At 41.9% G+C, this 23,875-nt stretch overlaps 1 protein-coding gene across 1 annotated transcript in view; it reads left to right on the top strand.

The window, feature by feature from the left end:
- SCFD2 (sec1 family domain containing 2) overlaps positions 1 to 23,875 on the top strand; it is a 398,883-nt gene extending 375,008 nt beyond the window's left edge. The window contains 2 exon segments of the mRNA XM_069977619.1: positions 4,965 to 5,084; positions 23,490 to 23,875. Coding sequence (XP_069833720.1) covers positions 4,965 to 5,084; positions 23,490 to 23,582 — 213 coding nt within the window. The 3' untranslated portion in view covers positions 23,583 to 23,875.

Raw genomic sequence — 23,875 nt, 5'->3', positions numbered from 1 at the left:
CTTATCAGACCTCTTAAATGTATTCAGACCCTAAACCAGACAAATTGTATTTGGACAACATCATAACATAATTCTGACTCTTGACCAGACCCCTGAAATATAGCACCGCATTATTTAGACCCCAAAATTATTTAGATACTAAAAATTACCCCTATGTCAAAAATCTGGCAAAAAATAAAATATAAAATGAAAAATACAAAAACAAACAAAAAAACCAATATGCTTCGAGCTTATCTTGGCAAGTATAAGGACCTTGTGTACTAGGGCCTGATCTAGGCTGGCTGCATTTATGACTGAGAAATACTGCCCCAGTAGCTTATCAAATGGGAACCTGGACATTATTGCTCTTGTAAATACAGATTTTTTTTTTTCTGTTGTTATTCACATTTTTCACCTTGTACCTCCACGTGGATGAGAATTACATCATTCATCGCATGTTTGTCCCAAGAAATAAAAACAACCTTAAATGATTTCTTTAGTGGAGCAGCACAAACAGGTTAATTCTATGGGTCTGACTTTCTATGTGTATCGCAGCCCACAAGCTGAGAATAGACTAGAAGAGCGGGCTGTGTACATTATGTAACAGAAATTGATTTAGCAATGTGAGTTGTGTGTGGATGAGTCATGTCCTTACATACAGTATGTCTGAGGGCCAAAAATCTGTCACAGCTGGAAGATTGACAGTCAGGATGTTATTATTTTACAGCCTTGGATGGTGCTTGTCTTATTAAGATAGAACTATTCCTTGGAGAAGGGCTGGAATGTAAGAGAGATGCCACCCAGCCACCTGTGCCAGTGCTTGCCTTTCTGTTTCCTATGATTGCTTGCTTATTAGTTAAGGTTCATGTAACCCTTATAATTTAGGAAATTACTTTTGCAGCAAGAATCTGGGAACTATAGATAGAATAGTGTGTGCTGTATGGATATTAAGGTGTAAATTAACATCACTCCATATAGCAGGGGGTCAGGGATCACATTGAAATATATGTATGTGGTACCTGAACGACAAGTACAGAGTCATTATACTTCTTTACTAAAGATATGTAGAGGCCATATTCTCTTCAAGAAGCAATGCTAATAGTGGACAGTATCTATGTGATATGTGTAATGAACCTAGGTTTGTTTTCTTTCACATTTATACCAATAAATGTTAAATAATTAGTCTGTGTGTACATGGGCCTAAAAATTCCTTGACAAGCTGGCACACCTGTTGGAACCAATGAGAGAGGTTCCTGTGCCAAGTATCGCTTTGCCATGTGAGGGATTCTGGAGAAGACAAGCTCAGACCCTGCATGGTCAAGAGACCTGGTGATGGCATGCTACAGGAGAAGGCTTCTTCAGCTTGCATGCCAAACCATGATAAAGGACTCGCCTACTCAGACCAGCAGCTGTAAGGTGCCAGGCATTGACTTAAATGCTTGAGAGAGTGGACAGATAATCTAGAAAATGACTGTCTTTCTGACTGACTGTCCGATGATCGTTGAGCGAGGGCTGCAAGGACATCGTTACCGATGTCCTTGCAGCCCTTGCAGCAGCATTAATACATTACCTGCAGGTCTTCTCCGCGCTGTCTTCATCCCCGGGTCCCACGCACTCTATCTTCTGAATGGCCGGTCAGCTGACAGGCCACACTCAGCCAATCACAGGCCGCGGCTGTCCCGGCCTGTGATTGGCTGAGCGCTCCGTCAGCTGACCGGCCATTCAGAAGATAGAGTGCGTGGGACCCGGGGATGAAGACAGCGCGGAGAAGCCTGGACAGGTAATTTATGATGCTGCAGCCTGTCAAATCGTCGGCCGCCCGCCGCGCACCGTTATTCAACCAAAGCGATGCGCGAGGGGGAACGATGATTTTAGGTCTGGCCCTAAATGAACGATCAGCCGATGACACGATCATTGGCTGATCATTCTCTCTATTTCACCGAACGATAATCGGCCGAATCAGGCCAAATGGGGCCGATCCGGCCGATTATCGTTACTGTGGAATAGGGCCCTTTCTCTGTACCAGTGGATCTCCTCCCTAATCTACAGAACCTGCTTGCCTGCCACCCACTCCAGAAAGAGTCGCCCATCATGTGTCCTCCTTACAAGCATTCTTAACCCTTCATTTTATTGCTTTCTGCTTTGGACAACCCAGTTCATGTGTCCTATAAGAACACTAACAGAGAGATCAGAGAATGAATGTGTCCATTAACATTAGTGTGCTACAGGTTATAATTGCAAACTTGATAATCGTTAACATTGAGGCTGGCAGGATACCTCTAGTGATATAAAGCTATCCAATGAAGCATAAGACTCTGTCAGCTCCAACCCACCCTCCTCAAAATCCTAAACTAAAGTCATCTGTAAGTAGAAAAGGATCCTGATTCCAAATCTGTAATCTGTATCTTTCCACTCTGTTGTATTTCCCCACTGTAAGCCTACATACTGGGCATGTTGGTGCATAGAGAGGACTACTTATCTGAAGAATACAATGGATAGGACTACTTAGACTTCATTTGTGGACTTATAGCAAAGAAATGCAAGAACATAGAAGGATACAAATTGCAGATATAGAATCAGTGTTGTACACTCTACTGATTACTTTAAGGGGTTGTCCAGCAAAAAAAAAATTCTTTCAAATCAACTGGTGTTAGAAAGTTATATATTTGTAATTAACTTCTATTTAAAAATCTCCAGTCTTCCCATACTTATAAACTGTTGTATGTCCTGCAGGAAGTTTTGTTTATTTACATTCAGACACAGTGCTCTCCGCTGACATCTCTGGCCGAGACAGGAACTGTCCAGAGCAGCAGCAAATCCCCATAGAAAACCTCTCCTGCTCTGGACAGTTCCTGACTCGGCCAGAGATGTCAGCAGAGAGCACTGTTTCTGAATGTAAATAAACAACACTTCCTGCAGGATATATAGTAGCTTATAAGTACGGAAAGACTTGAGATTTTTAAATAGAAGTCAATTACAAATCTATATAACTTTCTGACACCACTTGATTTGAAAGGAAAAGGAATTTCACTGGACAACCCCTTTAAGTTTAGCGGGTGTTTTGGAGGTGAAACTGTTAGGAGGTAAACTGTTAAATATTTCATCTATCCAAGATCACTCTCCCTTTGTTGTATGTCCATGTCTGGCATCAGACGACTTGAGTTTAGCACCTTCTCTCAGTACTGATCTTCAGCAGAACTATGCTGAGGAATAGGATAGCTCAACCATTTCTTGTGCAATTTGTAAATTGAATTGGTACAAGTTAAAAAAAAGTCAGAATAATAGGCTAATATCTATATGATCGGGAATTACACGTAATGCAGGTAAGCAAATATATATGAAGAAATAAAGTTCACAGCACTCACCGGTTGAGTAGTAACTTCTTTTATTGTTCACATCTAGTCAGAACATAAAAATGACAACAATTGTTTTGCTTTACTAAAGCTTCATTGTGGGGCACGATGAAGCTTTTATAAAACAAAACAATTGTTACCATTTTTAAGTTCTGGCTGGATGTGAACAATAAAAGAAGTTACTACTCAACCGGTGAGTGCTGTGAACTTTTTTTTATGTATATAAAAATTTGATGTGCACTGAACTTTGTTACAAATGTGTAACTATTGGACAGATATATTAGCCAAGACTGCCCGCTGGCAGAGAGCTGCTATTGGCGGTGCCAGCTGCCTTCTATGTTGTTGTATAAGGCAGTGAAAGCTTTGAGTTGTGCAGATTACATAGTGCAGTAAATGCCTGAGCGCCACTCAGGAGTGTGAGCATATGATCGCAGAAATCAATGGTAAGCCAGCATGTGGGTCTGTTTTCTGATTTTCTTGGGACTTTTGACTTCAGGGATCAACCAAGTAGAGGAACAGAATTAAATTCCTCAAACTGTTGCTGTTGCAAAACCACAACACCCATCATGCTCTGTCAAGAGAAAGCTGTCAGGAGTTGTCTGCTGCAACATCTGAAAAGCAGCACTATGGGGAACATTACATTGGAGTATTTTTAAAGAGAATGGGGGACATGTATCATCGTGCGGTCCGGGGGTTTTCAACGGAAATTGCCGATTTGGGCAATATTTTATTCGCAAATGGTCGATTTGCGAATAAAATATTTGCCAATCCGCACTTTCCGCCGGGTACGCCGGGGGGCGGGGAGGGGGTGTGAAGGGGGCGGAACGGAGGGCGCGGACTCAGAGTCCGCGCGATTCCCCATCCGTTCCGCAAAAAGATACGCCGAAAACCTACTCCAGTCCTCAGCTGGCGTAGGTTTTCGGCGGTGCGCACCAAAGCGCATGGGATTTATGTAGAGGCAGTCCGCCTCTACATAAATCCCCGTATCGCCGGAGATGCGGGGACATTTATAAGTCCCGCGTAAAAAACGCCGGACTTAATAAATATCCCCCAATGTCTAGAAATCTGAATAAAGAGGTTGACTCAAGTGAAGCTGCAGTACCAAACATAGCCACATCTATTCATCTGGCCACGTGAATGGAGAAAATAAAGGGGTCACATTACAGCTGTGTGCACTGCAGCTCAACAGTGGGGTCCCCCACTGATCATACTGATCATAATAATGGATATTAGTACATTCTCCACTTAATTAAATATGTATGATAAACAATGATATTCAACTTTGTTCTCTTTGCAGAATGGAATAATCTTTAAGGGTACGTTCACACTTACCGGATCCGCAGCTTATTTTCTGCTGCGGATTCGCAGCAGATCCGCAGCAGATTTCATTTAAATAACTGAACACAGCATGAAATCTGCACCATCAAATCTGCTGCGGATCTGCTGAAGATCTGCTGCGGATCCTGTAGGTGTGAACGCACCCTAAAAGGGTTATCAAGTGCTACAACAACATGGCCACTTTTCCCCCTCTCTTGTCTCCAGATTGGGTGGGGTTTGAAGCTCAGTTCCATTGAAGTAAATGGAGCTGTATACAGGTCATTAAAATCCCTTGTGTTTCTCATATGTATCCAGGTGAGCCGGCCACATCCTGGAGATTCCTCCCTCTTGATCCTGTTTGTGATCGGTGGAATCACTGTTTCAGAAGTTCGGATGATTAAAGACCTTGTATCGACTCTCAGACCTGGTGTTCAGGTAATATTCTATAATTATATCAGTCACATGGAATACTCTGAAGTTGTGTAACATTAAAATGTAGATCTCTCATTGCTGTTACTGGATCAAAACATTTATATTGAATCAACATGAAAAATGTCACCTTCAATCCTGACTGGCTGAAAACTACATGCAGACCTATTATTTCTTTCTTATATACTTCACAAAGTTATAACTAGTGGATCGTTGGGCATATGACCACTAGGATTCCCACCAATTCCAAAATTTTAGGAAAAATGTGGCTCTATAATCGGACGAGGTCCGCCGGCGGACGGTGGAATACACCTATGCATAGAATTGAGTTTATGGCACAGGCGGAGATGTGCGTGGCGGCCAAATCCCCCAAAACTTCTCTGCGCAGATTCCTTAGTGTGAACTTACCCCAAGGTATATGCAGAGAAGAGGAGTCCCATAGTAGACCCCATACTTGGTATATTTTCACACCACCACCCCCCTACCATGAAGCAGGAGGCTTATAGCAATGTTGCCCCTCTTTCCACCCCATAAGCTGTAGGTAAGAAGGGCCATTTTACCCCTAGTATGGTCTAGTATGAATGGAGACGTATGTGCAGCTCTTGAACTTCCTTTAATGTTTGTGGACTGGTGAAAACGTGCTCGCCTGGAAAAGAAGGGCGTATAGCCTGTCACATATTTGTAAGAGATCTCATTAAACTAATGCATCTATTTAGGATTTTCTGACTTTATGTCAGTTCTGTACACATTTACCAAGTCTAAAGACAGTCACGTTCTCCGGCAAGTAGTACATAATCCCCTTGACTATGTTAATCGCTAAGATGGACCTGTGGTCTAGGGGGAGGGTTCCTTCTCGCATCCATGATAGGATTAAAACTGGAAACTTTTTTTTTCTGGTTTTATGAATTCCATAGGAGACATTTATGACAAATGTAGGTGTTTATAGAAGCTACTAATTTAAGGATTGGCGTAAATCTGTGGAATAAAAATAGAAGCACTCCTTTCCTAATCCCTGTGATTGAATGGGTTTAGCAAGATGTTGCTTTATCTGATGTCTCTGCCTATGGCACTTTCACACCTCTGCCCGTGGAGTCAAGAAATATCCAGATCACTCTGTGTTTCAAGAGTGGGGCTTATGTTAGTCATTTTTTTTGTCTCTGAGCTTAGTGTATAATTCCCCAGATGGAATGGTTTAATGGACTCACCCAAATATAAGTTGATGCGTTTATTCCTTTGTAAGATATGAAAACCCATTAGCTTTATCAAGAATACATGCAGCTTTCCCCTATATAAGATGCATGAGAAAATCAAGAAAAGCCTGTCTGTATATGGAGGTTTACATTAAACAGATTATGTTACAGATCCATATTGTATCAATAAATAATGTGGAGCTGACACCTGTCGCATCTGCAGTATGAGCTTAGTACAGCTCGGACAAGGTGCTATGAGTGATCCAGTGGTTAATGCATTGCATCTTATCTTTAGTTAGCTTTTCCTATTTCAGAGGTGCTCAATTATCATGTAATACTTGTTTGTATGGACTTGTATGGTTTGTATTCAGCTCTATTCTAAACATTGTACCAACAAAAAACATACAAAAAAATGCAACAACTCACCACTAATGGCAAGTTACAGACCCAATACAGATATGAAAATCACTGAAGGCTGCCGCACTACCTCCCTTACTATATTTCCTGATCATGTCTGATTACAGGTCAAAAGTTTTTTTCACCTGTTGTGAAACTTTGTTTCACTAGTAAAATCTGGTGTTGAGCTATGTTGTATTACTCATTTACTGAATGGATATACCACTTTTGTTGAATTTCAGAATCACCGGGTCATTCCGGGTTATATTTCCTTAGTAAGAATGCATGTAATGTACACATGTTATAGGCTGGTAATTTATGTGTCCTCTGGCGGGGATTTCACAGTTCTACCCCACAATTTTACATTGAAGCCATGTCATATTAAATCTGCTATTTAACCGCAGATATGTATTGTGTTTGAAGTTCCGCCGTGGAATTTACTGATTCACCAAATTTGTAACTTGTATGTATAACTTGGATGGTTATAGGTCGTAGGAGATCATTCTTACCTCCACACGACTGTTATGATATACAGCAGAAGGATGCTCTTCCCTATGACTCTTGTTTTCTTCTTCCCTAAAAGACATAATCCAAAATAATGGAGGTCTTCTGCTGCCCCCTGTTAATGTATACACTAGATGGGTAGTGTATATAGGAATAAAAGCCGCTCAAAGCAATCTAATTTGAGATACACTCTAGGTCTGTCTTATATTTACTTGGTTATCTTTTAGGCTATGTTATGTATTTTTTTCTCAGTATTTTGGAACCAAAACCAGGAGTGAATTGAAAACACAGAAATGCTATGTTCACACACTGTTGAAATTGAATGGATGGGTGCCATTTAACCTCTTAAGGACATAGGACGTACCGGTACGTCCTATGTCCTCATTAGCACTTCAAAGCGGGGCCGCGCGGCGGCCCCGCTTTGAAGTGCCGCGATCCCGGGTGCCGCGTGTAGCCCGGGACCGCCGCTATTAGCGGGCACGGTCCGATCGCTGTGCCCGCTAATTAGCTAATCGGAGGCAGCTGTCAAAGTTGACAGCTGCCTCCGATTACCGGAGGCAACGTTTCCCTGGTGTCTAGTGGGGGAGATCGCTCCTCCGGGACCTTGTCCCGGAGGAGCGATCTCCGTTACTGATGCCGGCCGGGGACGCGTCCAAGATGGCGCCGTCCTCGGCTCGGCACTCGTTTGTTTCCGGCTGCAGCAGCCGAAAGCAAACGAGTGCTGATCTCATGGATCTCTGCAGCATATCTATGCTGCAGAGATCTCAATGAGAGATCCAAGTGTATATACTAGAAGTCCCCCAGGGGGGCTTCTAGTATATGTGTAAAAAAAAAAAAAAACGTGTTGTTAATAGTAAAAAGCCCCCGCCCCTAATAAAAGTCTGAATCACCCCCCTTTCCCCAGGTTTTAAATAAAAGTAAACAAATAAATAAATAAATAAACATGTTTGGTATCGCCGAGTGCGTAATCGCCCGAACTATTAATTAATCACATTCCTGATCTCGTACGGTAAACGGCGTCAGCGCAAAAAAATCCCAAAGTGCAAAATTGCGCATTTTTGGTCGCATCAAATCCAGAAAAAATGTAATAAAAAGCGATCAAAAAGTCGTATATGCGCAATCAAGGTACCGATAGAAAGATCACATCATGGCGCAAAAAATGACACCTCGCACAGCCCCATAGACCAAAGGATAAAAGCGCTATAAGCCTGGGAATGGAGCGATTTTAAGGAATGTATATTGGTTAACAACGGTTTGAATTTTTTACAGGCCATCAGATACAATATAAGTTATACATGTTACATATCGTTTTAATCGTAACGACTTGAGGAACATGCATAACAAGTCAGTTTTACCCCAGGGCGAATGGCGTAAAAACACATTTCCCCCAAATAAAAGAAATGTGTTTTTTTTTTTCAATTTCACCACACTTTGAATTTTTTTCTGGTTTCGCAGTGTACTTTATGCAAAAATTCAGCCTGTAATTGCAAAGTACAATTAGTGACGCAAGAAATAAGGGGTCATGTGGGTTTCTAGGTGGAAAAATGCAAGTGCTATGACCTTTTAAACACAAGGAGGAAAAATCGAAAACGTAAAAACGAAAATGGGCCATGTCCTTAAAGGGTTAATGGAAAATAATTGCCAATATTTTAAAACAACGTCCGTTATTTGTAATTATATGGTGGCCATTGACTAAAATGCAACAATAAGTGAACATAGCCTTTCTGTGTTTTCAATCCATTCCTGGTTTTGAGTGCAAAAAAACTACTGTGTGTGAACGTAGCCTTAAAGCAACTCTGTACTCACAATCTGACCCCCCCCCCCCCCAAACCGCTTATACCTTCAGATAGCTGCTTTTAATCCAAGGTCTGTCATGGGGTCCGTTTGGCAGGTGATGCAGTTATTGGCCTAAAAAACAACTTTCAAACTGGCCTAGATTGTGTATGCATAAGGCTGGCACAACCTCTCACTCCTTCCCGCACTTATCATTAAGAATGCTCCAGGCAGATTGTCTCCTATTCATCACCTGTGTCAGCACGGCACATGGGCTGGATGGTTAAGGCACCTGTGCAATGTTCAGACAGTAGAAAATGTTCTTGGGGCATTCCTAATGATGAAGAGGGTGGGGAGGAGGGACGGAGGGGTGGTGCAAAGTTAGGACACAGATATTCTAAGCCCCGGCCGTTGGGCACGGGGCTGCCAGTTTAAAAGTTGTTTTTTAGGACAATAACTGCATCAACTGCTGAACGGTCCCCAGGACAGATCTTGGATTAAAAGCAGCTATCCTAAGGTACAAGTGGTTTGGGGAGGGGGGTCAGATTGTGGGTACAGAGTCACTTAAAAGCAGCACTATCAGCAGTTTCTCCCCACTGAACCTGCTGATGTGCCGCAGAAGATCTTTACCCGATGACACTAGGCTGGTACTGAATCTTTTCTTCTCCCGGGCATTCTTACAATATTCGCTAATTGTGCCTATGCTTATTAGGGGCTTGGGAGCATTTGGGGGAAACCCCCTAAGCCCGGAACACCAGTCCGCCCCCTCCAGTGCCGCTCACTATGCATATACAAATATGCATAGTGGGCAGCCCGAAGAATCTGTGATATATGGTGAAGAAAGACACTGTTATCACAGACTGCACTTTTCAACTCTTAAGGAACTCCCTGCATCATAATTTATTATGATACAGTAGGCTCCAGTACAGCTGAAACTCCTCAGTACAGTAGCGTAGAGCTCTGATCTTTTTTTGGTGCTTGTTGTATTATAATGAATTATGATACAGGAAATCATGTAAGAATTGAACAGTTATCACTAAAAGCTCTTCTCAGGTGTTGACCCTAAATGTAGACCCCTTGATCGGTCACTTTTGTGACAAATTTAAGATAGCAGTCTCCCACTCTCTGTTGCAGGGAGAATTAACCTGATTAAAATGGTAGTGCTCCCAAAGTGCTTATATGTATTGCAACATATCTTTGTTCCTATTCCCAAAGTATTCTTTAAAACCCTAGACTCTGCAATCATAGGCTTTATATGGGGCTCATCTAGATCCAAGCTGCAGCTCTCGAAGCTACAGAGGCCCAAGGATATGGCGGGCTTCTCTCTCCCGGACAAGTCGGTATATTATTTAGCTGGCCAAATTAAGTATATGTCCTCTTGGATGTCGGCGGATACACCTCGCACATCGGAGAGACATATCCTAGACCAGTGATTTTCAACCAGTGTGCTGTGGCACACTAGTGTGCCGCAACACATGGTCGGGTGTGCCGCGGGGAAAGTTCCCCAAACTATGGTGCCCCTGTGAAACAGGAGAAAACAATGGGGGAGAGAAACCTGGGGATGGGGGAGAAACAGGGGAGAGAAGCAGGGGGGAGAGAAGTTTGGTGGAGAGAAGCACGGGGGAGAGAAGCACAGGAAAGAAGCATGGGGGAAAGAAGCACAGGAGAGAAGCAGGGGGGAGAAGTATGGTGGAGAGAAGCACAGGAGAGAAGCAGAGAGGAGAAGTATGGTGGAGAGAAGCACAAGAGAGAAGCAGGGGGGAGAAGTATGGTGGAGAGAGGCACAGGAGAGAAGTAGGGGGGAGAAGTATGGTGGAGAGAAGCACAGGGGGGAGAAGAAAACAGGCCCAGGTTTCACACTGAGTGAGTATAAATACATTTAGAATCTATATTATTAATTATATGTTTAATATGTACTGTTTTAGTGTCATTTTGTGCCATTTTGGTTGGAGGTGTGCCCCGGGATTTTTTAAGTATAAAAAGTGTGCCGCGGCTCAAAAAAGGTTGAAAATCACTGTCCTAGACTACTCTGGACTCCCCTCTCTGTGGTCCGTGCTACATGCCCCAACTATCCCTGGTCACCAGCTCCTCCCTATTATAAAAGTAGCTAGACAGGTGTGGACTTCTGGTAGGAGTCTCTCATCGTTCACAGATGTTCCGGCAGAGACCCCAATATGGGACAATTGTGAATTCCCATCCTTCCTAGCATTCCCAGACTCACATTATTGGAAAGAGAAAGGGGTTTGTTACCTAGTGGATGTTTATAAAAATGGTCTTGTGCGCACCTTTGAGAGACTGAAGGAGACGCGTGACATTCCCAATACACATTTTTACCGGTACTTACAATTACAACATTTACTACATACACGGTTTGGTGGTGCTGTGGCACCTATATCTTCATATCCACTTATTGGTGTCATTCTGTCTCAAGGACCTGGGGGACTGATATCACTTTTGTATTCTCACCTCGGACTGATATCACTTTTGTATTCTCACCTCATCCGCCTCGAGGAGGCCGCCAACCCCCTTCCAGCAGTAGACCGATGGAGGGATCACATCCCTATAATGTCTGATGAATCCTATAAACACATGTTAAACTCTCATACCCTTGTCTCTCCCTCCATTAATAACCGACTTACCCAACTTTATATTATCCACCAGAGTTACCTTACCCCCATACGTCTACACAGGATGGGTAGAATCCCCTCACCTTCTTGCCCTAAATGTATGTATGCACCGGCTGGTTTCTGGCACATGATCTGGGAATGCCCCAAACTACAGGCATATTGGCGGGAGGTGGTTGCCATATTGTCTGACATGTGTCCCCTGCAGGTGCCCCTAGACCCCACAGTATGCCTGTTCGGTGTATTGAGTGAGGAGGTGTGGACCCACCATACGACCATTTTTGTACGAGAGACCCTTTTCTTGGCACGTAAGTCTATCGCCCTTAGGTGGATAGATAGAAGGCCTCCCACCGTGGATATGTGGATTTCCCTTGTAAACACTACAATTTCGTATGAACGTATCATATTTCAACATAGGAAATGTCCTAGTAAGTTTGGGAAAATATGGGATCAGTGGTGTAATTCCCCCCGAACGGTGATATCCCTTCAGGATATGCCCTCACTTCTTTAGATATGGTCGTGTGCATGGTGAAACACCCCCTTATATTGTGCTGCATTGATGCCTTACCATTATTGGTTTTATACTGCCTGATCTTACTTGTTTTTATTACACTGTTGCTATGTATTGCCTAATTTGCCTGGTTTTCTTTCTATGGCAATAGCCATCCTTGCTCCATACTGTTGGATGTGTTTTATATGCTTTTGTGAAGGATATTATTCTGTGTATACCGTATGTTAAATTATACAATACATGCTAATAAAACTGAGTTTAAAAAAAAAAGAATTGAACAGTTCAGTCCATGATATACAGTCCACTTATGCACTGTATCTCACTAACGTGTGAATGTGGCCTTACACAGGGATGTTTGTGTAATGCAGGACAGAATAGGTACTGAAAAAAGACACTCTACATTCTGACTAGAGATGAGCGAACCTTTCGGACTTTTGGTCCGAAAGCAGTTCGCTCGATCGTGATGCCTGTGATCCCGGGTGCATAGTTGTGATCCCGGGAATATGCGGCCAGGATATTCCAGGGAATCGATCTGGAATATGCTGCCCGCATATTCCCGGGATCGCAACTGTGCACCCGGGATCACAGGCATCACGATCAAGCGCAAATGCCGTTGGACCAAAAGTCCGACGGTCCGCGCATCTCTAATTCTGACCACAATGTGAGGACCCTAAACAGGGGACCCCTTTTTCTAAATAGGTTATCCAGATTTTAAAATTAATATATTATAAATATTAGGTCAGTGAGGGTCCATCTCCTGACATTCCCACCAATCATCTATTTGAAGGGGCCATATCACTCAGATTAGCACTACAACCTCTCTCTATGTTTCCATGTGATCCATTCCTGTACTTGCTATACTTTTAGTTACAGTTAGGAGGTGCAGTATTCCCCCAAGAACAGCAATCCCTTCCAACCTTTAACTGGTGGGGATGACATGAGTTGGACCTGTGCCATTCTCATATTGATGGCCTATCCAGAGGATGTCATCAATTTAGGAAAGCCGGGTAAACATTTTAATACTCTCTTAATTCTCTAACATGATATTTGGGACTGAGTTTTCTTAACTAAACTCTGTAGTTTCTCCAATATGGGTTAACCAAGGGAGAGGACAGATCCTCTCTAACAATGAAGCTGGTTAACATATTGTCTTCTGTGTTGGTCAATGTGAGAACAGAAAAGTATGTTTTACCCATTTAGAAATTTGCCTGGTTATTTTACAACGATGAAGGATTTATCTTTCCTCATTTTGAGCTTAGTGCAAAATCCCATAGTGATGGTTATTTTTCTGCATTAGCCAAACTGGATAGTAATGTATCAGAGTGATGTCCTGTGCTAGCATGGGATTTTCACTTTTTCCTTCAATATTCCTCTAGCAAAGACTTCCACCTGTGGTTTTGTCTAAGACCCCTGACACACAAGCTGTTACGGCATAGGAAATCACACACGGGGAATGAATTGCCCACAGTGGGTATACGATGTGAAATTTCCCTAAAACTCTGTTAAGTTAAGGAAGTCACTTGTCTGAGCAGTGAAGCGTCTTAAGATTGCAAATCAAAGGGGGCGAAATGATCCTGCATGTTGCCATAAAAGTGCTAATGTAGATGCTAGAAGCAAAGATTTCCAGCTGCTGACTCTATGGGGGTAATTTCCATCAGAATATTTAATAGCGGATGAAAATTGCTTTTGGAGGTGAATGTTAGATGTAATTCTGAAAGTGTCCCTTCAGCAGCCAGAAAGTGGGAAGTGCTGTAACCTGTGGGTGGAATTAGACCTGGTGCCAGTGACACTGGGCTCAGTAGGATGCCAGCATGTATGTGTGGGCAGCACAGTAAATAATTGTCTCTGCTATTGACTGTGCCAAACAACTGGCGAATGGGAGAGGGGGTTGGCACAGAACACTAATGGCCATAAATTCCCCCCAAAAATTTAACCTGAATATGAATATTAATGGAAATTCTTACATTCTGTAAAACGCCCTCATAGTGAGTTAAGAGGCTTTCTTTAGCAATGAAAGTGTTAAGGCCGATATTTTCTGCTCAATTTAGTACTCAGTTAAGCATTGTACTCTGTCAATGGTTCTGTTAAGTGAAAGACTTCTTTCTGGTCCTTCTGATTCCAAACAAATTCTTCTCCCCAATTCACTTCTCATTCATCGCTTTCAAATAGAGCAGCAGAAATACTTTCTCCGGCTTCAGCGGTGATTCAATTGTTCGGTACTGATAGACAGGCTCATGCAGACGCCTCAATGAGGCCCTAATGAAGACCCCAACAATCAGCACATCATTAATAAGAGAAATGTTCCTAAAGTACGTAACGGGAATGTTGGCTGACTCTTTAGGGTGCATTGAGTTTTGACGGCAGTGACACCCCATCTGGCGTACGCTGGGCATCAGCCTGACCCAGGTTATAGGGCTCTCTACTGAAGAGAATTTAACCTTTTGAACGTATTCACAAAAAAACCTCCACAAATTGCTTAATATATAAGACATAAGAATATAAGAATATATAAGCTTTACTGAGAGGGTTAACAGAGACACAAATTAGTTTACCTTCATTGACAACTCGGAAGCAACATAGCGGGGATAATCACTTGGAAGAGCTCAATTAGAAAAGCAAATTAGAGTTCACAGCAAGGACCGGGGCTGTGTCACCATATTCTGTGTTGTTTCATTGATGAGGAGTACAAACATTAGGGGCAGATAGAAATTACCTATAATATCTCACTGAAACCAGTAGGTAGAAGTATAAATGTAATGAAATTAATCATTAGTTATAATGCACTTACAAAACACCCAAAACACTATATAGAGGATCTTAAAGGGAAACTGTAAGGTGCTTTATGCACTCGGGACCATGGGCAGCATGAAACAGGCATAAGTTCCCATATTATTATTAGTCGTAGTTTAGGAAATGGGGTATTAAGTCAAGGAGGCCGACACTTCACAAGGTTCTCACCACTGATCTTGATTTCAGAGTCAACCTCTTTGACTTTAACCAATAATGTCTCATAACTCATTCTGTTGTGGGAGCCAGTGCCAACATGAAGCTATTGACAGGTTACCTTTAAGCTGATATGCTCACGCGAAGGGGCAACGTCTTGGGTAAGAGACCAATTGGAATTATGGAAGAGCCTGAAGAGGACATGGAAGAAGCTATCATCCATATGGAACAACAATACTATTGATTCAGGCCTTCTGAAATATATGGGCACAGCACACAGCCACTGTTGTCCCTATATTTTAGTGATTGATGGAGTTTAAGCACACAGAGCATCACTGATCAACACTTTTAACATGTGTCCAGGGCCGACCTTAGGGTCGATGGCACGCTGTGCAGAATTAGCTTTTTGCCCCCCACCCCCACCCCTCCCCAGCCCAGAAGCATCAGAATCAGCCCACGTAAACCCCTTTAAACACGCACTCTAAGTCTCCCCTTACAGTATAATGCCTTCTTTAGTGCTCCACACATATTATAATGCCCTCAAAGTGCCACCACACAATATTAAGCATTCTGATACATACATGATTATCTTATGTCATTGTTGCTGATTAATATTACCACCATATAGTGATTACATATTGCCTCCATACTGCTACTGAACAAAACAGAAAGATATTACCAATGATACCACTAATAATACAGCCACACCATGAGCACTATCACTACCACAATGCAGTTACATGCAAAGAGGGAGTTCTCTCTCATCAGAGACGTTTATTTTACCTTTTTCTCTCCATCCAGCTATAGCCGTCTTGAAGTCTCCTGGTTATGAATCCTCTCTCCAGCATCTACTAGAGAAACATTTTAGGCTCCTTGTGCCTTTATATAGTAGTTAGGCCCCTATGTGCCTCCTTATAGTTTTAAGGCTCCCCTGTGCCCTCACTTAATATATAAATATGTTTTGTGTCCCTATATAGTTGTTAGGTTGCCCTCTGTGCAGTCCCCATATAGTATAGGCCCCTTTATGAACTCCCTATATAATATCAGGTATCTTTGTGCAGTCCCCATATATTATGAGACCCCTTTCTGAAGCCCCGGAATAGTATTGACCCCTCCCCTTCTGTACTCCCTATGTAGTATTAGGCTCCCCATCTGCAACCCTCATATTGTACCTGGCTCATATGGTGCAGCCCCAAATGGCCTCAGAATTTCCCCCTGTGCAGCCCCCACATATGGTATCAACCGCTCAGTGCAACCCCCGCACAGTATCCTCCCCCCTCTTGCAGCCCCTATATATTATCATTCCCCCTTCCCTGCAGGCTGCATATAGTATCATATCATATCATATATAATATTATAGTATCAGCCCCCCCCCCCTATAATCTGTTTCCCCCTGCTGCCCCCATGTAGTATCCGTTCCCTATTCTCTGCAGGTCACTTATAATATAAGTTAACTCCCCTGCAGCCTCCATATAGTATCAGTCCCCCCTGGATATATATATTTTTTAAATCAACTGGTGTCAGAAAGTTATACCAATTTGTAAATTACTTTAAAAAAAAAAAAAAAAGCAAACTTGTCTTCCTGTACTTATCAGCTGCTGTATGTCCTGCAGAAACTGGTGTATTCTTTTCAGTATGACACTGTGATTGCTACTACCACCTCTGTCTGTGACAGGAACTGTCCAGATTAGTAGAAAATCCCCATAGAAAACCTCTCCTGATCTGGACAGTTCTTGTCTCGGACAGAAATGGCAGCAGAAAGTAATGTGCCAGACTGGAAAGAAAACACCACATCCTGCAGGACATACAGCAGTTGATAAGTACTGGTAGACTTGAGATTTTTAAATAGAAGTAAATTGCAAATCTATATAATATGACACCAGTTGATTTGGGGAGTATTTGGGGGAGTTTTCAATGTGTTGATTTATCAATTTGAATTATATTTCTTGTTAGACCCTGTCATCATTTACTATATATTAATCTGTACAGTATAATGTATATGTAATGAATAATGTAGGATATAGTTTTTAGTTTAACAATATGAAACAACATGCACTGATACAGCTTATTTTTTCATGTGTCCTTTAAGCCTCCACCAGGCCATTAGTTCTGTATCACACATACTACGCCGGACTAGAATACCACAGATTTTAGCAATTTACTTCTATTTCCTGCTCCCGGGGAATAACCTTTTACAGGTCAACAGCCGCAGCTGTCATTTTGTTCCAGTAGTTCTGAAAAGTACAGTGAGTTATGTGCATCCTTCTCCGTATTATCTCTTTATAAGACATTGTGACGTGCATAGCGAGAGCGCCACCGATCACCAGTATTCTCTCTCAAATCACCCTGTACATTTACTTCATATAATATCTATTCATATCATGAAACTGTTACTATTTGTAGCACAGTGCCAGTACAAAGCCTAAATGGTCACTATCTTAGGATCAGCTGTCATGTGCATATAAATGCGGAGTAGCACGATTGAAATTTTTACTAGTTTCCCCTTGCTTCATCTGGAAATAAACTGCTACAATGTCTCCAATATACTCTATATACACAGAACAGAGGATCCTGCTCCCCTTTATCTACATAACTCACCCTCAAAAGAAGCATACAGGACATTATAGAGCAGTACTGGGTACTTTAAGTTGTGAATGTGCAATTTGGCCTCTCTTTTTAACTAACAACCTGACCCCAACCACTTCTGTCTTTTAGTGTGATTGATGTATTTTGCCAACATGGGGAGCAGGAAAGGAGCATGAGAAGTTGAGAAAGAAGCATTTTTATATTTATTACGTTTCTTATATTCATTGTTGTTTTTAATGCTCCGTATTATTATATGGTTAAGGTAATAGTTACGTACTTATAGAATATTAAGGAACACAGTGTGCACTGGTGGCCAGTTTATTAGGGTCTATTCACACGTCAGTATATTATTTTGAATCCGTAAGCAATCCGCAAATTTTCATCCGTATCGCATCCGTATTGCATCCGTAAAAAAATACGGACCCCATAGAGTTGTATTGGGTGTGTCAGTTACTGTCCGTACTAGGGCCTGTCCTTTTTTTTTTGCGGAACGGATTGCAGCCCAGTACACAACACGGATGTGTGTATGGGTCCATTGAAATACATTGGTCCTATTTTTCTGCGGATCCGCAATTGCGGACAGGAACAGGATGTGTGAATAGGGCGTTATCTCTCACACCTGTGCAGGTGGTTTTACATTTAGATTAGAAGTCTGCAAGTATCATGTGTATAACTCCCAAGTACTGCTTGTTTTGCTAGAAGATAGAACAGAGATAGGGCTCCATGTTGCAGGACCAATTATCCAGAGGCAAAAAAAGGACACGTAACAGAGTAAAACCAGCAGCCTCCCTCAACTGGTAGTTGTGCAAGAGCGAGGTACAACTCTCCAACTGCATAAAGGTCACTCCGGTGTGCAGCCGCCCCTGTTTACCCACACTGGGGCAATGTATAGATGCAGACCTCCACTCCTCCAGGTTAGTTTATAGTTGTGCCTGTGTATAACCTGGTTTCTGAGGAGTGGAGATCTGCATCTATCCTCTGTTTTGAGAAGCCTGGGCATGCAGAAGAGATGTGTACGGCCTTATACATATTTATGCATATGAAATAATGGTGAGATTAGTTCTTCAGGTTAATTGATTGAACTAATGGGACAGGATGACTGTAGTCTGCAACATCAAATTTGCATTCACGTGAGGATTACAATTACATATGATGATTTATTATGCATCTAATGTGTAATCTTTTACAGGTCTGTTTTCATAGGTATCTTTACAATCATGAAAAAAAGAAAGTGCTTGATTTTTATGATTTATGTATGAGGATGTAATAAAAAACAGCTGGTCCTTAGAAGGTCCTAAAGTTGGGCAAGTACAGCCTCACGTTAGCAAAAACACACAACAGATTCCACTAGGTTGTTTTACAGTTAATTAAAAATTGGCCACAATACTACAATGTTTGAAAAATGACCTTTATTGCTTTCATAGGAAGAATTAAAGGAGTTGTCTAGCCAGCACCCCTTTTTTGCAGAATGCCTAGGGAGGGGATGAGTGAAAAAAATAACATACACTAACCCCCCGGTTTTGGGTGTGACGAAACCCCCTCCTCTTTGTGACGCCGTGTGACAGAGGGGACGGGAGATGGTCACACTGGGGTTGGCAGGCCTGTTCCCAGTGTTCTCAGTGCTTCATGCCGGGCCGGGTTGGGAGTATACTGGCACCATGCCTAGTTGTACATTCGCTTTAATTAATTAATCATCAACACATGTGACTATCGCTATCAAGCAGAGGTTTTGGCAGTTTACTAGTCTAGAACATTAAAATGATCTTAGGCTATGTTCACACTATGTTTTTCTGTCCATTTTACGGTTTCCTTTTCAGTAAGTTAAATTTAACCTAAAGTAAATGTGGTGAACCACATTTTTGTGTATGTAAAAAAAAACTGAAATGTTTCAGTCTCTTTTTTAGGCCTTGTTCATGCTATGTATTTTTTTTAATTAAACAACAGCCGTTATTGCATTAATCCCTATGAAATCCCGGCCACAGTGTATACACACTGTGTACACTCCAGCTGGGATTCCATGCCGCACAGAAAACTGCCATGTGATTTTGTGCGGCCACTATTTAGTGAACAGCGGCTGCACAAAATAGACTGTGCACTCCCGGACGTACTTTACATTGTGTGCTATGGCTAATTGGAGTGGAGGCACATCCTAATGTGCCCGCATTCCAATTAAGTTGAAGTGACGTTCAACCCAGCCGATACTGCAGTATCGGCTGGGTTGAACGTCTCAGACAGCGGCCGTTGTGTGACATGGACGTGTCACAGAACAGCCGCTGTTTTGCCATGTCTGAACATGGCCTTATAATGTAAGTCAATCAGAACAGATTTTGCAGTAAGGTATACAGCAGTATATGTTTTTACCATCCACTTTTACATCCGCATTTTTTCTTTTTAATGACTACATTAAGCATAAACAAAAATGCTATGTTTTAGAGTATGCTTTAGAGTAGTTGTTGCTGCCCACCAGTCTGGGAAGAGTTTTAAGACCATTTCCATTACAGTTTGAGGCTATGTTCACACTACGTAAGTCTCCGGACGTAGCGCGTTCCGTGAATAAGCGGCCGGAGACTTACGTAGTTTGCGTATAATGGAAAGTATACGAAGTACGGCTGCACAGTTCACACTACGTACGAACTTATGCCCGGATCGTACGCGGCGCCGTAAAAAATGAACCAGACCATTGTTTGCGAACGAAAATGTCGTAACTTACGCCCGTAGCGTTACATGTGGTCCCGTACGTAGTGGTGATTTCTTCATTTTTGCAGCTTTTTGTGCCGATCCAAAAGGTTCTGTGGGGTGTCCGGGGCTAGGCGAAGATTTCCAAGTAAAAGACCGCTGTCAGATCGCTATGTAGGGCGCTGGGGAAGCGTAAGTAGACTTCGGGCGTAAGTTCGCGGTCCGTAAGTAGCCGGCCGCAAGTAGCGTAAATCTCCGGCCGGAGTTTACCGCGTATATGTCCGGCCGCGAAAATATGTGGCCGGACATATACGCAGTGTGAACATAGCCTGAAGTCTGTCATCTACAGTAGGAACCCCTCTGTCTCTACCCAGTGTTTACCATGTCATATCTAATTTGACAAACAAACACTTTAATTATGCATATACAACGTGTTTCAGGGTCGATCTGACCCCTTCATCATTCTACTGTGAGAAAAAAGTGACAGGTATTCAAGACAGTTGACAATTGTCCCAGGAGTGGATATCGCAGCAAATTTACTCCAAGATCAGACCATGCAATGCTCAGGGCAGTTGCAAAATACTCAACAGCAACATTTCTACTCTACTGGCCTTAGTCAGCGTGTTAACCATTTGCGTTTTTGACAACATAATTACAAAAATACTGAATAAGTATGCTTCTTTGGTAAGGATGCCAGTAAGCAGACACCTCTTTATAAAGAGAACATGGCAGTAGGGCTCAAGTTTGCACAGTGACATCTAAACAAACCACAAGACTTCTAGAACACATCAGTCCCCATCTCCACTGGAATTCTTATTTCTCTATCTCAGACACAACGTACTAGTCTACCATTGTGAAATATAGCAGAAAACACAAAGTGCCATAGAGGATACCACAACTGTATGTATTTGGTGTCCTTGGTTGGATTTGGACCTCAGCGCTGTAAGGTAACTCTGCTGTCCAATACACCACTGTGCAAGGCTCTCTAGAGGTCACATATTGACTTACAGGGTAGCTACTTATAAAGTTACTTGAGGGAAAATTCTTTTTCTTCTGCAGATTAGCTATTTTACAAGCGTGTTTCTCATTAAGGCCTGTTGGCCATTCAGACGCAACATTTGTACGCTTGTTGGCAGCACTATTGTCTACTAATCATGTAAGAGGCATTGTATTTCCAGCTCTCTAAGAGGCAGCACACTAATAGCATGGACTTTATTTTAGCCCCATTGTGTTTTAGTTGGTGCAGTTATGCCCAGCAGACTATAAAGATTTAAAGGGGAACTCCGGGTAGAGGTTAAAAAAATGAAACTTCTGCAAAAGCATATAGCATTACTTACTTCTCTATCCCAGTTTTTAAACTACCAAAAATCCATTAGTTTTTTTTTTTTTTTAGGGGGGGGTTGTTCTGTTTGGTGTTTCTGTCCTTTCTGGTTCAGCAGTTCCCAGAATGCAATGCTCTCCCTCAGCTGAACATCACAGCCCCCACCCATCTCAATCAGTAAAATTTGTGCTGCATCTGCTTCTGGCCATTCAGAAATGGTGAATCACTCAGGGGATTGGGTTATGCAAATGTGCATAATTAGTCAAACCTCTGTGTCAAACACACTGATGCTGGTCCTGATGCTGGTGAATGTATGTTGGCAAAAAACTAGAACAAACCATAAGACTTCTTGAACACTGTCCCTTGGACAGATAAGACCAAGGTGGAGTTGTGTGGTCATAACTCACAGAACCACATTTGGTGAAACCCAACAAATGCCTCATACCTTCTGTCAAGCACAGTGATGGAGGGGTGATACTTTGGACTTGTTTTGCAGCCACATGACGTGGGCACCTTGCAGTCAGGGAGTCAGTTGTGATCTCTTCTGCATACCAAAGTGTTGTTGCTCAAGCTAAAGCTTTGTTAAAAGTGATTCATGCAATGTAATGATTCAAGACACACAAAAAAATCTACAACAGAATGGCAGAATCAAGATGTATCAATGACACAGTCAAAGTTCAGGCCTCAGCCCAGTTCTGTGTTGATCCTTAAGAGGTCTGTGGATAAACCAATAATCACAAAATTTTAAAATGATGAAGAGATTGATAAAGTCATACAGAAAACCATTACTTCAAGGCATTGTTGCCTATTTTTGCTATACCGTATAAATAATAAGATAGCCAATTATATCTGTTTTTATGCACTGAATGGTAAAACTTTGTTTTTTTCACGACTGTATGTGTTAAAGAGCACCTGTGATTAAAAATAACCTTTGATATGTCATCAGACATGTCAACGTTTTTGATCACAGCGGGTGTCACTGCTGAGACCCGCTTTGATCAGGGAAAGGCCGGCCACTAATTCCGACAATGCAGCCTCAGAGACTTATTGTTGGAATTAGCCTTTAAAGGGTTAGTGCGGCGTTTCAAAATTATTTACTAAATAACACACATTACAAAGTTATACAACTTTGTAATGTATGTTATGTTAGTGAATGGCCCCCTTCCCCGTTTTTGATATGCCTGATGACATGTCAAAAGTTATTTTTACTTACAGGTGCTCTTTAATATTGTAATTTGTTTAATAAAAGTCTTCTCTAACCGTCTGAAACCAATAATACGATGGAGTAGTAGGATAGAGGCAAGCAGACAATCCCTCTTTCCAGTGTCATGAATATTACATCTACAGTACATCTTGGCATGGAATTTGGATTTCTGTATCAGAAAAAACATAGGCTCAACAGATATAAACTTATACATGAAATTTTAAATTTAGATTAAAAAAACATCACTTTAGAGTTTAAAGGGAACCTAAAAGCAGGTTTGAAGACCCTAACCTGCTGTCATGTTTCTATATCACATAAAACGCTGAAATGAAAGTAATTTTCTTACTTTTTTTGTTAAATCTTCAGTTTTTAATATGTAAATTAGGTGGTTTGGTGCACTAGGGGCAAGATTACAGCTCTAGTGCACTGATTCACCCCGCTCACTCCATGCATGCTTGTAAATATTTATGCTGCTCTGCATTGGAGTGGTGTCATTGCAGAGCAGCACCTCAATATTCATGAGGAGGTGATAAGCCGGGCAGATTGGTGCACTCAAGACTTCAGTATCACCCCCAGTGCACCCTTTAAGAACATTTCCTTTAATGTAGATTGTTTTTCCTTGTGCCTTACACTTCCTGTAAAATAGAATTTGTGTTTTAAAGTTGTTATTTTTCTAATTTTAGGTGGCTGTTTTGTCCACTAGACTTCTAAAACCGCTCGACATTCCTGAACTGCTGTTTGCAGCAGACCGTCTGCACCCAGACACCGGCATCTGACTGTTTTCCCTACCAGATGAGTAATGATCCAGGGTTAAAATCAACAACAATATGGTCTCTGATTTTCTAATGTGTATAAGAGGGTTAAGAGCCCTGTAACATTTATATTGCATTTATTTGTTTTTGTATTCATTAAAATGTGTCTTTGAATAGTTATTTTCCTGGAAGAAGCAGAATTCTGAAATCTAGCTCTCCTCTGTACACTTTGTCCTTCTTACTTCAGCAATCTGCTTTAACATGTTGCTTATTATCTGCTGTATGGTGGTGCTGGCAAGTTCAGACAATAATAAAAC

Source organism: Dendropsophus ebraccatus, chromosome 7, assembly GCF_027789765.1.
Source record: "Dendropsophus ebraccatus isolate aDenEbr1 chromosome 7, aDenEbr1.pat, whole genome shotgun sequence".
Lineage (NCBI taxonomy): Eukaryota > Metazoa > Chordata > Amphibia > Anura > Hylidae > Dendropsophus > Dendropsophus ebraccatus.
This window is presented reverse-complemented; position numbering and strand designations above follow the sequence as displayed.